This window comes from Sciurus vulgaris (genome assembly GCF_902686455.1).
Source record: "Sciurus vulgaris genome assembly, chromosome: 12".
NCBI lineage: Eukaryota > Metazoa > Chordata > Mammalia > Rodentia > Sciuridae > Sciurus > Sciurus vulgaris.
Genome location: NC_136473.1, coordinates 106,219,138 through 106,236,737, shown reverse-complemented (window position 1 = coordinate 106,236,737; position 17,600 = coordinate 106,219,138). Strand labels below are relative to the sequence as shown.

At 36.5% G+C, this 17,600-nt stretch overlaps 1 protein-coding gene across 7 annotated transcripts in view; it reads left to right on the top strand.

The window, feature by feature from the left end:
- RABGAP1L (RAB GTPase activating protein 1 like) overlaps positions 1–17,600 on the top strand; it is a 683,255-nt gene that overhangs the window by 439,261 nt on the left and 226,394 nt on the right. For all 7 annotated transcript variants that reach the window (XM_079106395.1, XM_079106392.1, XM_079106391.1 and 4 more), the window contains 2 exons: positions 2,520–2,645; positions 4,702–4,845. In XM_079106395.1, the coding sequence (XP_078962521.1) occupies positions 2,520–2,645; positions 4,702–4,845 (270 nt within the window). The remainder of the gene's footprint in view (positions 1–2,519; positions 2,646–4,701; positions 4,846–17,600) is intronic.

The following is a 17,600-nucleotide window of genomic DNA, read 5'->3' as shown; positions in this document are numbered from 1 at the left end:
GCTAACACACAATACAGGGGAGGGGGAATAGAAGTTCATTGGATTAGACGAAGGGGAACGACGGGAAGCAGGGAGGGGAATGGCAATAGGAAAGACAGTGGAATGAATCGGACATAACTTTCCTGGGTTCATATATGAATCACAACCAGTGTACCTCACGTCACGTACAACCACAAGAACGGGATCCTCATTAGGATGTTATACTCCATGTATCTATAATATGTCAAAATACGCTCTACTGATGACAGTATATCTAAAAAGAACAAATTTTAAAAATGAAAAAAAAAAAAAGATTGTGTGCTGGAATTGTCAATACTCACAGTTTTTACCTTTTTAAGTATCAGTTTGAACTTTTAAATGGTTTTATTTTCTAAAAGTAGGCAGAATTTGTGTCCAATTATCATCTCCCTGTGATTATTCTGAATAATCTGCCTGCTCTGGCCCCCATTGGCCATTCTTCTGCTGTACTCTGACTGTACTGATGTCTTCCACACACCCCTGCACCCCTCCCAGGACCCCTGTGTCCTTACCAGGCAGAGCAACCTGGTGGCTCATCTGGGAACAGATCTCTGTGCCTCTGGAGCCTTACATGGTGCTTGCAGGTCATCTCTTCAGTGACTGTAGGAAAGCAAAAATGGAGTGAAACCTTTTATTTGCTTTAGTAGTTTTACCATGTTGGAGGAAACAAACCCTGTCCCCTTTAGGTAATAACAGATAATCTGGTAATATTCAGATAATTGCCAGAGACTTTGAGTGAATTAGTTTCTCTAGGGCTGACTACCGTTCTCTTACATGGAACTTTTTATAGCTGTTGAAATAGACATCTCAGAGGAAGAGGAAGAGGTTTAGAATTTGGTGATAAGAGAAATATTACAGAGGTGCAAGTCAGTGTCGCTTGAGAGATAAATGACAGAATTGCTGAAGAAAGAAAGAATATAGTGTACTTACATTCTGAATGAATAGAAACTGAAAATGCTTCCTGACTTGAACTGCTGAGACCAAAATTTTTAAGAAGGCCTCCAATAACTCATCTATAAGAAATAAGCAAATATTTAGAGAATCAAAATGATATACTGAAGTACATTTAATCGTAGAAAATTTTATTTAATTTAAGCATTTCATGATTTAGAAATAGCAAGTAGAAGTGACTGTTTTGTATAGGAACTTAACAATTACATTTCTAAGTAGGAATAAGGAACTTTATTTGGTTCAGCTATTTAGGCATAATGTTGCTCTGCCAGTGGAAAAGATACAAAATATCATAACCAGTCAATTCAGTTTTTTCAGAGTGACTTTTAAAGTAGATGTTTACATAATAGTTAATCCTAGAACATTGGGTAAATACAACAGCTTTTTCTGTCTTGGTGTAATCTGTAGAATGTCTATGTCCCTTTCCATATTCTTTCAGCTTATTAGTACCACAATTCAGAGATTTGTTCTTTTGACATCAGACTTTAATTCTCTGTTCAGATAAAAAAATATTTGAGAGGTCTAATTATTGGTCACTGAAACCTCAATGATAGAAACGCATAGGATATTTTCCTAAAAACTATTTCTTACAGAGAAAAATACCAATACCAAGAGTCTCTGGAAGGACACTGTCACTTATCTATCAGAATTTAAAATGCAGCCATGCTTCGACTGTCCAATTCCTCTTTGTGCACTAGGTCCTGCCCCTTCCCATCCTTGCATGTATAAAAAATAATGTGTATATAAGGTTGTCTATTGCACTATTGGTATTTTTTTAAAAATGAGGAACCTCTCAAGCATCCATATAGGAAAGTGATTAACTCTGGTATAGCCACATAATTACAGTGTAGCAGTTTTTAAAAATTAAAGAGACAACTCTGTACATCCCAAGAAGGAAATGTTTCCAATTCATATTGTTAAGGGAGAAAAAGCAAGATGTGTAACAACATATACAGAATGATGCATTTTGTGTAGGAAAGGAGTAAAATAAAATAAGAAACATTTTTTTAATAAAACACTTGCAGGGTACTAGAGAAATTTTTAAGAGTAGTTATGAGGTTATACAAAAGTCGGGAGGAGGCAGATGTGGAGGGCTAGTATGTTACAGTATTGTTTGAATTTTTCAATCACGTTGACTGTATTATCTGTTTTTTAAACATAACTTAATGACAGCATGATTAAAATTAACAAAGGAGGGGCTGAGGTTGTAGCTCAGTGGTAGAACACTTGCCTAGCATGTATGAGGCACCGGGTTCCATCCTCAGCACCACACAAAAATAAAATAAAGGTATTGTGTCTATCTATAACTAAAAATATTAAAAAAATTTTTTTTTAAATTAACAAAGGAGATAATTTATCCCAAGTAAAGAGGCTAGCAACTTTGAATACAAAATTTACCTTGTCACTCTGTAAGAAGGCTGGCTTTGAAGGGCTTCATTCACTGTGGAACATCAGCCTACTATGCAAAGTAATAACAACATGAGGAACTTTCTCGATATTGTGACCAAATGGCACTCATTCACGTTTTACCTGTGTATATTTTCCTGTAGATGCCAGAGGAACAAGCTTTCTGTGTTTTGGTGAAAATCATGTATGACTATGGTTTGCGAGACCTCTACAAAAACAACTTTGAAGACCTTCATTGCAAATTCTATCAGTTGGAAAGACTAATGCAGGTAAATAAAAATGAGGAACCTTTATCACTCAGATTGTTGAGTTATCAAAAAAGCCTAATAGTGTTGATGAGCATTAATTAGTTCTAAGAGTTTAGTGAAATACTACTGAAAATGTAAATAGATTTAGTTTCTGACCAATATCTACATTGCTCTTAATATCATAATATACATATTTAGCCACCTAGTTTCATGTTTTAAACATTTAACTTTAATACACTAGGAAGTGAGACTATAGTGAGTTAATTCAGTGAAAAGATTGATGAATATTATTTGTAGAGAAATGAAAATAGTTACCAAATAAAAATTCAAACATTAGATCTTTCTCTGTACTAATTAGTAGTGTTACCGTGTTTAATCCACAGAAAATACTTGGAAAAGTCAGAAAGAAGTTTGTAAGAGAATAAAAAGCACCTGGAATACCATACTGTAGGGACATAGTTTAATTTTCTTCCATATAATTTTTGTATCTCAATGTTGTTGATGTGCCTCATAATATTTTTTGTAAATGTATTTCTGTGAGAAACATTCTTTTATATATACTAGGTATTATAGAATTTAAAATGGTGAGCTGAGTCAAAATTATTGACTAGGGCTGATAGAGTTATTGGGTAGCTTTGAAATTCTACTCATGATTGGAAATCTTCAATTTATAATGAATCTATTCAGCATATTTGTATGACTTTCTAACGGAGGTGTTGGGAATCCAGAGAAATGTGAAGGAAATAAAAGAATGGAGTGATTCATATTGGATGTAAGATGGTTGAGGAAGAAGAGTAGTGGAATGTGAGAATAGAAGATGCTGGTAAATGTTCATTGTCATGATCTATCAGGAAATCCACAGGTGTCTAAACAGGATGGTGAAGCCAATAGGAGACTGAAAACTAGAAGACCAGGGGAGTGAGAAACAGAGTTTGCAGGGAAGTTGAAGAGCAACTTTATTGGGAAGAGTCGAAGACCTTAAATATGAAGAAATGGAGAGGAGGATATGAAATGAGCCATAAGCACAGTGATGGATGGGCATGGGGGGAATGATTCTGATATCTGGTCACAGTGGGCATTAAAAAAATAGGTTCTTTTTAAAGATTTAATTCTAACAAGTAAACATAGTTGGGGTTACTTACTTTTCACCTTTTCTTTCCCGTAAGTTTTTATTTTTCAAAGGTTAGTATTCCTGAGGGCTTTGAAAATCAAATAAGTATGTGTAGTACTTGAAGAACAAGTTTGTGATACTGTGAAGAAACTCAGCCTCTTTTAACTACTAGCACTTTTTACTTGTAGCTCTTGATGACCAAATGGAACCCTGGCACATCTGGTTTTTTTTCAGAGAAAGCATGTTATGTAAAAAATGGATTATTTTGTTGTTGTGATCTCTTTATGAAAACAAAATGAACATGAATCTATTCATCTTTGCCTGTCTTTTGGTTATGACGATAGATGATACTTTGTACTTCGCATTTTATGATTTTGAAAAGCATTTGCTTGTTTAACTTGGGAAGAAATTGAAGCTACCATAAAGGCATGTTTGGGAGATATTCAGCTTTTTGTGTTACATCCTTACACAATTTCACTTTGCTATTTTTGATATGTTGAAGGTAAGTTTTTACTATGTGGTTATGCTTTTGAACTTCCCAAGTATTCAAAAATACATAGAAATGATATTATAGACCCTAGAGCATGTTGGTATTAGATGGTATCCAAAGAGATGTGTTTCTTTTCTGACTAGCTAAGAGATGCACCTTGACTGGGAATGTTGTAATGTGACCCTGTGTCAAGAAACTTTAGACTGTAGGTATTTTGTCAGACCAAGCATTTCCCAGGAAACAAAAACAAGCAACTGAGCAAGAGATGATCTGTTTATAACAAGTCTGTTTTTATTTTCCTCAAATATCTGTCATATGCTTGATTCTGCTATAACTTATGTGTAGTTATGTAAAATGCAACCAATGCTGAAACACCATGAAAGTGGCCACAGAAATCTTGCTATAAACTGCAGGCGTGGCACAAAGTAAAGCTTTTTCAGTGTTCCGCCTCCTAAGTTTTTCATTTTGACTTTCAGGAACAGCTACCGGACCTGCACAGCCATTTTTGTGATCTGAACCTGGAGGCTCATATGTATGCGTCCCAGTGGTTCCTCACTCTCTTTACTGCCAAGTTCCCACTCTGCATGGTGTTCCACATCATTGACCTGCTGCTCTGTGAGGTATGGTGGCACCCATCTTTCATTCCTAAGCCAAAGTAGAAGCACCCCCTATTTCTTTTTAAAATGGTTACAGTTTTTCTTCATTTTCTTTTTCATGTGACATAAAGCCACATTCAATGACTAAAAAGCTCTATTTGAATATTTAGTAAAGATTTTTATTGCAATTTTATCATTTGTGAAGAATAAATATATTAAGGCATATATAATTCTCACAAAGGAAAGTGAGGTGATTAAATTTTATACCATTAAATTCATAATAAGCCTATATCTGTGCAATAGTGCATTATCAATATAACAGCCTTTTTAATTTAAATAAATGAATTTTGAATCACATGTTTCAATATTAATACAATCCTAACAGTGAATATAAATGAGGTTTTTTTTTTTTTTTTTTTTTTTGTGGTGCTAGGGATCGAACCCAGGGACTTGTGCTTGCAAGGCAGGCACTCTACCAACTGAGTTATCTCCCCAGCCCATAAATGAGTTTTTTTAATGAGATTTTTATAGTAACTAATTCCTCTATTCATAAGATATATCTGTGTATATGTTTGAGGCTCCTACCAGATGATGAGAAAAATGATAAATTAAAATTGTAGATCATATGATTATGTCTTTATTTTATTTTTTGAGGTGTAGGGGATCAAACCCAGGGCTTTGTGCATGCTAGGCAAGTGTTCTGCCACTAAGCTACACCCTGACCCAGTTACACTTTTGAGCAGTAGACTAGTTCAGGACCCAGTTTGCAAAACTACTTAGGTATTTGTTCATTTATTTTACTGTTTTTAGTTACTTAGGTGGCTATGTTTGTTTCTTTAGTTTTATTTTGGGTGGTGCTGAGGTACACACTCTACTGCTGAGCTGTATCTCCAACCCTGCTTTACTCTTTGAAGGAAATAGGTGTTACACACACTTTGTATTTCCCATCAAATGTTTGACAATTAGCATTATAGGAAAGTTTCTGGGTGAGAAGTATGTATTTTTTAATGGCAGTATAAAAGTATATAAAAATATGGATATGCTCTGCTGGAGTAGTCAAAAGTATATGTATATAAATAAGTTATATGTGTAAGGTTAATATGATATGCACCATTTTGCATTGAGGTTAATGTTTGTTTTTTATCAAAGCAAAGGCTAATCATTTTAATCACTCCAGGAATTAGAAATCTAAGTGTAAAAATAAGATTTGAAAAGATAAAATATTTACAGTATAAAGCAGAGCAGTGTCATTTCTCAGCCTGCCACACGATAACCATTTTGTGTGCAAGTGTGACTAGACTTTTTCTCTTCAAGGTCTCTGTTAGTACTTGCATAGGACCTGAAAGTTTTGTGGAGCATGTTGTAAGCATGTAAGATTTCAACTCATTTGTAGCATACTTTGATGAACAAAAGAGACCTGATGGGCTCTCAGAAGAGGTTCTTGAATCCTGAATATGTAGCAGCTAGGGAAGCTGATTGATAACACATTAATTTCTTTATTCATTTTACTTACAAATTAGTTTGTAAAATGGCATTCTAAATTAAACATAAAGGAAGGATGCAGAATTGAAGCTAGGACCTATTCAAAGTCATCAGGGTATGATCATAGTTTACATGAAGCAAATTTAAGCATTTGTACTAAAAATATTGTTTGGGCTGATTGTCCAAGTTGATGTGGTGATTAGTTCTGACTCACATACTTTAGGGCAATATGCTTTAAAGGTAAAAACAATATTAATGTTTTTGAGTATTAGTGAAAACTGATACTCAAAAATTAGTTTTGATAAGTAAGTCTTGATGGACATTATTACATTGAGTTAGGATTAGAATTTCATATTTTATAAAAACAGGACAATGGGGGTATGGCAGTTTAACAGTTTCTGCATCCTATGTATTATGAGCTTGCAAATATTTATTATCATTGCTTCATTTTTTTCTTAGTTTATCTAATTTCATACTAGATTAGTTCTATAGTATTCATTATAGAAAAGGAAATAAAATTAATATTCTTAATCATCAGCTAAATTGGATTTTCTAATCACTTTTGGTAGGGTGGTAATGCTGTGGTCTAGTTCACTGGAATGTGACTTTCTAAAGTTGTCTCTGCCTGAATGATAGCAAACTTGGCACGTATTCATGGTTCTTTTGGAACCTGGATTCAGAATTTCTCAGAAAATTTCATCCTGAAGGTACTTAAATTTCTAATTTTCAGTTGCTAAGAAAATTACAGAAAAGCAAAGTAAATTCATAAGCCTTTCCGTCACTTGTCAACTGTGATTCATAATCACAGTGGGTGAAAGATTTTAATGTTCATTAAAATTAATAAAAGCATCATAGCTGTTACTTTCCCTCGCCTTTAACCTGTTCTCTATAGCATTTAAGGAAATTGCATAGTTTTCCAAAACATGGGCGTGGGTTTATAATCACAGCATTGTAATATCCAGGGAAATAACTGAGTGAAATTGCTTTTCAAAATAAACTTTATCGGGAACAATATTGTAGTGTGCTCCAGGATGTTCATTCTTTCCACTAACTTGTCTTTGTCAAGGGTTATTTTGCAAAGGAAATTTTGAATAAACTTTTACTTCCTGCCTGTCTGTGTTTTCTCTTTGCCCCTTTCCTTCTTTTAGTTAATAAAATATTTATATCAAAAGCTATTCCTTCATATGTGACAAAATATTCTAGGAGAAGAAAGGTAAGATAGTCATGAATTGATTGTCCTTTAGATGTTTGTTTTGTCATATTCTCTCCTTAATAAAACAACTCAAATTTTGATGGTATGAATTAACATTTAGTTGCAAATGGAAGGTTCATGGAATTCTCAAATGGAAAGGTGTTGATTTTTCAAAGTTCACTTTGTGACAAAAATTATTGTTCTGTGAAGACTCTTACTCAGATTCTACTTAAAGTGGAAAGGAAAGACCTGACCTCGGCGAGTTCGCTTCCAGAGGGCCTGCTGTCCTGGCATACTTTCCTGCTTGCCCTATATGCTTTTAAAGAGTTCTCCTTTCGTCCCTGGATTGAAAATATGAAGCTAATTTAGCAAGAAGGGAATAATTTTATAGACATTGACAATGCAGTCTCACTAAAAATAAAACAAAATCCCAAAACTCCTAGTTATTAATGGTTTTATCTAAAATGTTTACTTAAACTGGAATGTATGTATGGTGACCAGGGCTAATTCCTTTGTTTAGCTGAAGGTGGATCACAACAGGATTTGAAACTAGAGTTCAAAAATACATTCTCTTATATTAAGATGAATAGAACTCTCTGTAGATTGTCTTTTAGCCAGTAAATGAAATGAAAATCATTTTTTAAAAACCTGTGTTTTATTGTCTGCCTCTATTTGGAGAGATAAGAAAAAGACTAAATGTATTAACGTTTATAGTGTATAAATGTTGTGATGTTGTAATCAAGAATAAAAACGCTGTACTTTTAAAATGATTTTTATTGAAGTATTAACAGAAGGAAAATATATAAAAAATAGTATAAAACGTTATAGTTTTTCACAAAATGCACATATTAAGGTAGCCAGTGTCATCCACATCAAAAAAGCAGTATGTTGTCTCTTGTCAGAACCCCCTTCACTCCCCCTTTTCAGTAACTACCTCTCTGAGGAAAAATAGCTATTCTGACTTTTAGCACCACAGATCAGTTTTGCTTGTCTTTAAACTTTATATAAATACAGTCTTAGAATATGTATTTTTCTGTTTTATTCCTCCTGTTTGTGAGATTCATCCTTATGGTGGCATCTTCCCTGGGTTTATTTGTTCCATTGTGTGACTGTACTGTAGTTTATCCATTCTTCCACTCTCTTGTAGACAGACATTTGAATTGTTTCCAGCTTGTGGACAGTGCTGCTCTGAACATCCTTGAACTAACCTTCTGTGAACATAGATGTGTACTTCTGTGGGCATACCTGAGAATGGAATTGCTGGATTGGGATGTGCACATGTTCAGCTTGACGAGAAACAGTCAAACAACTCTACAGAGTAATAAGACTATTTCTATTTAAGTTGTTTTATTTGGTAAAGGTCTTTCTTGTGGTCAGGGCAGGCTTTGTTTTGTTTTTAGAAGTCGATATTGGGTCAGATTATAGTTGATGAATATACAACAGAAGGAAACTCTTTTGGTGATAAAAGTGATTCACTTGTCTGCAGCTGCATGCAGAGGAGCTGGGCAAGAACTGGGTCACTTTGTGTTTACCCTTTGGGGAAATCTAGCTAAGTGCTCAGTTTTAGAAGAAGCAGTATGGAAACAGTGCAATAATGAGTTAAGATTCTGGACTTTTAAAATCAACCCCTCCGGGCTGGGGAGATAGCTCAGTTGGTAGAGTGCTTGCCTCTCAAACATAAGGCCCTGGGTTCGATCCCCAGCACCGCAAAAAAAAAAAGAAAAAAAAAAAAAAAAAAAAAAACCCCTCCTGCATCATCTTTTTGAAGTTACTTGCTCTCTGTGTAAGTCTCAGTCTTTATGTGTAAAATGAACCAGCAATAGCCATCTCCCATGTTTTGTGTAAGAACTAAGTGAGACTGTGATATGAGGTGCTTAGCACTGTTCCTGAGTGCTCATCTGCATAGCCCTTTTAGTTACTTCCCACTTTTTTCTCACTGGTTTTCTAATCACCTTTTCCCCTCTAGTTGAGATACTTCCTTGCCGAAAGCAAAATTTTAGCCAGTGACCTTAATGGAAGTTTCATTCTTTTTCTTTCTCAGTAGCGATTCAAATAATTCTCCAAAAAAATTTTTTTTTCTTCCCCTTCACCTTCTCACAAAAGACCTAAGGAAAACCCCAGTATTTCTCTTAGTCTTGACAGGATAACTGACAGCTGGTGTTTGAAGTTGACTCTTCCCAGATAGTTCAATTTTTAGAGTACCAAATATATTCAGCTTTATATAGCAACTTGATATTTCATGAAATTTAAGGAAATCATTGACCCTTCAAATTATAGTGTATCTCCTGTTTCTCCTTTTTTAGGATGATGGGGAAAAAAGACATTTCTACATTATTTAATTAAATACCACCAGGTATAATTCCCCTTTTTAAGGCAGTGTTCTGAACTTATCTGAAGAGTTGATTCATTATATAATACTTTCCCTTTATACCACCAATTTGTCCTAAAACTTCATCAGAATGAGCTGATACAAGGAAGATTAAGATCTCTGAGAGGCATACACGTTTCTGAAAACTCTAAGAGTAGTGATTAGCCACAAGATTAAAGGAGTAAACTTAGCAAAAGAAGTGAATGACCTCTACAATGAAAATTATAAAATACTAATAAAAGAAATTGAAGAAGGCACTAAAAGATGGGAAAACTCCCATGTTCATGGATTAGAAGAATTAATATCATTTAAAAATGTCTATGCTATCTAAAACAGTCTACAGATTCAGTACAGTTCCTGCCAAATTACTAATGACTTTATTCACAAAAGTAGCAAAAGTAATTCTAAAATTCTGTGGAAGCACAAAAGACCCAAGTAGCCAAAATAATCTGGAGCAGAAAGAGCAAAGCTGGAGGCATCACGATACCTGATTGCAAGACTACTACAGAGTTGTAATAACCAAAACAGCATGATATGGCATAAGAACAGGTACACGGACCAGTGGCACAGAAGAAAGAGCCCAGAAGTAAATCCACACTTCTACAGCCAAATGGTTCATGACAAAGGTGCCAAAAACATAGATTGGAAAGAGGAAGGTCTGTTGAACAAATGCTGCTGGGAAGACTGGACATCCATATGCGGAAGACGGAAACTTGACCTCTACCTCTCACCCTGTATAGAAGCTAACTCAACATGGATCAAAGACCTTGCTTTAAGACCTGAAACTTTGAAACTCCTAGAAGAAAAAAGGGGAAACATTCAAGATTTTGGAACAGGCAATGATTTTCTGGCTAGGACCCCAAAAGCATAGGAAACAAATCAAAAATTGACCAATGGGATTACATCAATCCATACACTTCTGCCCAGCAAAGGAAGCATTATCAGTAGATGACAGGACAGCCTGTAGATGGGAGGAAATAAATTGCCTTACTCTTCTGACAGAGGATTATTGTGCAGAATACATATAAAGAATTCAGAAGGATTAACAGTAAAAAAAATGTTATCCAGTAAAAAAAAAAAAAAATCTGAATAGACAATCCTCATAAAAAATAAATACAAATGGTCAACAAATATATGTAAACAAGGAAATGCAAATCAAAACCACAGTGAGTTACCATCACATCCCAGTTAGGATGACTGTTATAAAATAAACAAATAAATAAAACGAATGCTAGTTAGCCTAAACAGGAAAAAGAACTCTTATACAGGCTGTAGAATTATAAATTAGTGTAGCAACTATGGAGCATAATATGGAGGTTCCTCAAAAGACTAAAAACAGAAATACCCTATAATCCAGCATCCCAGTCCTGGATAAATTTCCAGGAGAAGGGAAATCAGCATATAGAAGAGATTCCTGCATGTTCATGCTTATTGCAGCACTATTCACAATAGCTAAGATATGGATCAACCTAGATGCCCTACAACAGATGGATGGATAAAGAAAATATAGCATGTATATACAGAATGGAGTATTTTTCAGCCATAAAGAAGAATGAAATCCTGTCATTTGCAACAAAATGGCTAAAAGTCAAGGACATCATGTTAAGCAAAATAAGCCAGACACAGAAAGACAAGTACCTCATGTTCTCTCTGACATGTAAAAACCAAAAAATGTTTACCTGAAAGTAGAATAGTAATTACTAAGGGCGGGGGAGGGGTGCCATTGAAGAATGGAGGTTGGATATATTCAATGTACACTGCATGGATGGATGGAAAGATCACATTAGCATGTGTAGTTAATACAGTGTAATACAAATAATAGTATAAGAACTTATCCCTGGACCCCAACTCTGTCCCACATAGGAGAATATGTATAGTTCTTACATCCATTGGCTTATAACTTTTTCTTATGCCTTCATTAACTTTGACTTTACAAGCAGAAATCTCAAGTTAAAAATGGAAGAACCATTATCTATGCTTCTTGTCACTTTTAGAAGAATATTCATTCATTCATTCAACAGACATTTATTGAACTAAATGAATTAAAATCTAGCTTAATGCCTGGCATCATTCCTGTTTAGGTAAACAACAGTAAAGAAAAGGCAGATAAAACTCTTGACCTCATAAAGTTATTGTACTTGTAGAAGAGACAGTCAATAAACAAATGATTAAGTAGAATAATAGTATATCAGAAGTAAAAAGGTATATGGAGAAAAATAAAAGGAAGGAAAAGAAATACTACAGATCTCAACAGGGCTTTTTGACCCTCATAAAGCCTTCAGGTTTTACTGGAGTGCAATGAGAAACCAGTGGAGAGTTTCAGATGCAGTGTGGCGTGCACTGATTCGCATTTTATTCTGATGACTTAGGTTATACTGTTGAAGAAACATTGTGAGAGCAGTTGTGGTGGTGCACACCTGTGTTCCCAGCAACTCAGGAGGCTGAGGCAGGAGGATTGCAAGTTCAAGACCAGCCTTGGAACTTTGTGAGACCTGTCTCAAAATAAAGACTTAAAAGGGCTGGAGATATAGCCCAGTGGTAGAGTGCCCCTGGTTCTATCCCAGTCTTATGGTTTGGGTATGATGTGTTTTCCCAGAGCTCCTGTGCTAATGAGAAATGTTGAGAGGTGAGATGATTGGACTGTGAGAGCTGCAACCTTATTAGTCCATCCTAGTTTGAATGGACTAACTGGATGGTAACTGTAAGCAGGTGGGTTGTGAGTGGAGGTGGTGAGTACTGAGGGCATGCCCTGGAAGGGTCCATCTTCCCCCGGCCCCCGCGCCCTTCCCTTGTTCTCTGCTTCCTGGCCTCCGTGAACACAGCAGTGCTCTTCCACCATGCCCTTCCATCATGCTGTTCTGCCTCAGCTTAGGCCCAGAGCCGTGCACACAGTCAGCCTTGCAGTTGACCTCTGGAATCACGAGCAGATGAACAGTTCCTCCCCTAGGTTGTTCTTGTCTGGCATTTGGTCACAGTGAGGCAAGACTGACTAATGCGCCCAGTACCAAGGAGCAAACTACTGCAAAGGCTCAAGGGAAAAAGTGGTGTCTGGGTGAGAGACTGTAGTTGCTCGAACCAAGGCTGTGACAGTGAAGGTAGTGAGCAGTGGTTGAATCCTGGACAGCCTTGGTTAGGTGCATGTTCCCTGTCCACGTAAAAGCTAACGGAGTAGTGGCTGGCTCCACCCGTCTGTGCTTCACTGTCATTGTGGAATGACTGAGAAATGTTACCGTTACTGACATCTCTCCGTCATTTATTCTAACAGTGCTCATATTGCACTTTCTCTACAGTGTTTATTCTAAGAGCAGATTTTGATACCCTTGGGAACATTTAAGTTTAATATTTTATGTCTTTAAACAAAAATATAGAGTGGAGTAATTATGAAAGATTAACAACAGGAGAGTAAGTGTTTCAGACTTTGTACTTTTAAGCAAAGGGTTATGCTTATTGCATTAGTAAAACCAGAACATGCTACTTTGTGGACTCACAAGGACTGCGTACCTTGTTCAATAACCCCCAGTATTTGGTTGTTATGGCCTTAGTTCTCCTGACCCTTAGAACAAGGATCGCTGACTTATAGTTAAATGGTGACGAATTTTTTTTTTGCCCTAATAAAAATCTTCTACTTCCTAATGAATTTAATAACTAAAGTTACTTTTTAGTGTTTTTTTTGTTTGTTTGTTTGTTTCAGAAAAACTTAAAACAGACCAGCCTGCTAACTGTTCTTCCCATATATCCTCCTGTCCCTTTTTTATCCAGTTGTTCTCCAGAGAATCCATAGAAAACGTAGTTAAACACGTATCAAATCAAGTCATTGCTACATCAGGAAACCTGCAGTGGTTTCCCACTAAGTAACACCTTCATCCTTTCGCTTGGTGATCTTGCCCTTCTCCTCCTGAGTGATATCCTAGAGTCTTACTCTCTATACTTTGAGATCAGCCTTCTTTTAGTTTCTGAAACACTTTAGGGTTTTTCAAGATAAACACATCTGCATATTCTTTTCTTTCTGCTTATAATATGTTCTTTTTAATTTTTTTTATTTTTACAGACTGCATTTTGATTCATTGTACACAAATGGAGTACATCATTTCGTTTATATGGCTGTGCATGATGTAGATTCATACCATTTGTGTAATCATACATGTACATAGGGTGATGATGTCTGTCTCACTCCACCATCTTTTTTTTTAAATTTTATTTTTTATTGTAAACAAATGGGATACATGTTGTTTCTGTTTGTACATGGCGTAAAGGCATACCATTTGTGTAATCATAAATTTACATAGGGTAATGTTGTTTGATACATTCTGTTATTTTTTCCCTTCCCCCACCCCTCCCACCCTTCTTTTCCCTCTGAACAGTCCTTCCTTCCTCCATTCTTGCCCCCCTCCCTAATCGTAACTCTAACCCTAACACCAACCCCTCCCACCCCCCATTATGTGTCATCATCCACTTATTAGCGATATCATTCGTCCTTTGGTTTTTTGAGATTGGCTTATCTCACTTAGCATGATATTCTCCAATTTCATCCATTTGCCTGCAAATGCCATAATTTTATCATTCTTTATGGCTGAGTAATATCCCATAGTGTATATATACCACAGTTTCTTTATCCATTCATCAATTGAAGGACATCTAGGTTGGTTCCACAATCTGGCTATGGTGAATTGAGCAGCTATGAACATTGATGTGGCTGTATCTCTGTAGTATGCTGATTTTAAGTCCTTTGGGTATAGGCCAAGGAGTGGGATAGCTGAGTCAAATGGTGGTTCCATTCCAAGGTTTCTAAGGAATCTCCACACTGCTTTCCAAAGTGGCTGCACTAATTTGCAGCCCCACCAGCAATGTACCTTTCTCCCCACCTCCTCGCCAACACCTGTTGTTGCTTGTGTTCTTGATAATCGCCATTCTAATTGGGGTAAGATGGGATCTTAGGGTAGTTTTGATTTGCATTTCTCTTATTACTAGAGATGTTGAACATTTTTTCATATATCTGTTGATTGCTTGTACATCTTCTTCTGGGAAGTGTCTGTTCATTTCCTTAGCCCATTTGTCGATTGGGTTATTTGCATTCTTGGTGCAGAGTTTTTTGAGTTCTTTATAGATTCTGGAGATTAGAAGAAAGCACAGATCTCTGAAGACACTCTCAGCTCCATTGGTGACCATCAAGTTTGAACATCCCATCAAACTACACACCAGACAAAAAAGTCCTTGGCTTCTCAGTGACCAAGCAATGGGAATTGGCAATGGCAATGTGAACCATGCATACTCTCTTCAGTGAAGAAATTTTCCATGGTTTCAGATGGATTGATTTCATTAAGTTCATCTTTGCTATGTTCTCACTCAGGTCTTGTCCAGAAGGTCTGGGGACAGTGACAAAGCTCAACCACAGCATAGCTTGAGAGCAAAAAGTCACAGAGAGCAAGGGTGGCCTGAAGTGCACAGTACCTTATCGATCCTGTCCAGGAAGAGCTCTTTGGCACAAGTTCTGCTGCCCTACAGCAGACCTCTCGCCTTGAAGCTCCACTCCACCATCTTTCATCCCCACCCCCTCACTGACTCTCCCTGGCAGCCTTTCCCCTCTGTGGGTAAATGTTACCTCCTCTAAGCAGCTTTCCTTGACCACCCATTCTTAAGAAGGTGCATTCCTTTACCTCCTCTGAGAGTACCCTGTGGTTCTGGTTAGTTATCTGCTTTGTATTACTTTTTCAGTGCTTTACCCAACTAAGTTATATATTTCCAAAAGGAAGAGCTGTCTTTTTTGTGTACTGCTGAATACCTAGCAGCTAGCTTGACATATAGTATATGCATACAAAGTATCTGTGGAAAAAAGTAGAAAAGAACAATTAATAGACAAAATTATTTTTATCATTGTTATTTAAACCCTACTGGCTAAAAGACAACTTCTTAAGTTGTATAAGCAAAACAATAAATTAATACCATTAGGGATTCCTTTCTTCTTAGTTAAGATATTTTAAGAAACAGAAACCCAGACATAGAATTCAAATACAGTACAGTTTATAATAAATACAGAGGAGATCCAGGAAAAGTTGACTCAGTTCCTCTGGAAGGACAGGCACCAAAGTAAGCCAGGCAATCACTCTCTATGAATCAGACAATTCTCCTTTTCCTGACCTACTTCTTTTTGGCTTTGTGCAGGGCCTAAAATATCTTAGAAAGGTCTGCATGACATTTCAACTCTGATGCTAGTAGCTCTTAGCAATCTCCTTATGTAGCTTTTAGAAAAAATTCCTAAAAGAGAATCTGGGTGGTGTTACACATATTTTTAATAAGTCTGCAAAGTCATAGGGCACAGTTGTGGGTCACCTTTGACCAATTGTTCATCTCTTGACTAGCATGCTGTGTAAAGGATTGGAGTAGAGTGAGTCACATGACCTGCAACTCACATAACAGGAGCTGTACTGGAGGCAGATTTCCTGAGAAGGCACATTGGTGAATCTGACACACAAAACAATATTTTCTACTGTCTGGAAATTGGATTGTGAAAGCATCAACTAATAAGTTGGTGAAAGTCCTCTACTTCAATTATTAGTAACAACATTCTGTAATTTATAAATTACTTTCATTGTAAAATAGAGAAGGAACTCTATTATACAGTACTTATTAGAAGTAGATTGAAAATGAGATCTTGTATTATATGGTAGTTACTTACCTTTGCTATCCTGTTTGATGCATACCTAATTTTTGTTTGTTTGTTTTTTGTGCTGGGAATTGAGGGTGCTTTATCATGGAGCTACATCCCTAGTTCTTTTTTTATTAATTTTTTTTTTTTTGGTTGCAGATGGACACAATACATTTATTTATTTATTTATTTATTTATTTATTTATTTATTTATTTATTTATTATGTGGTGCTGAGGATCTAACCCAGTGCTTCACACATGTAGGCAAGTGCTGTACCACTGAGCTACAACCGAAGCCCCCTCACCCCAGTCCTTTTTAATTTTTTAATTTTGAGACAGGGTCCTGCTAAGTTATTGAAGTTCTAAGTTGCTCAGGCTGGCCTTGAACCTGTGATCCTTCTTTCTCAGCCTCCCAAGTTGCTGGGATTACAGGTGTGCATCAACCACATACATACCCAATTTCAGATGATAAACTCTGAGGCTTCTCTTTTTCACAGAGTTTTGAGGCCAGAATGCTGATAGACTTTGTTAGTAAGAGCATTTCTGAGCCATACATTGTTCTACTCCAAAGTGTTGCCCTTCACATCCGTCACACAGTTGGCTAATTTAGAAATAGGTTTTTTGTTTTTGTTTGTTTAAAACTTGAATAGGTCTAATTATTCTTCTCCTTTGTGTTCACAGCAAGTAGATAGTTTTGTATCTTTTATAAAATCATTATACCTGGTATATGTAATCCCAGCAACTCAGGAGGCTGAGGCAGGAGGATTACAAGTTTACGACCAGCTTCAGCAACTTAAGGAGACCTGGTCACAAAATAAAAAAGGACTGGAGATGCAGCTCAGGGCTAGAATACCCCTGGGTTCAATCCCCAGTGCCCCCCCCCAAAAAAAAAAAAAAGAAAAGTTGGGGTGGGGGGAAGAAGGAGAAAGTGGTAGAAGGAAGGGAAGTAGTCCTCATGACCTATGCTCATTTTGAGGGTAAAGTCGCGTCAGTCCTCGGTATTGGTTTGGGTGTCTCAACCAGGACTGCCGATCTCCTGTCCTGGGTGCTCCTTCCGTCAGGCAGTAGGACTTCTTACGTTAAATCTCTTCTCC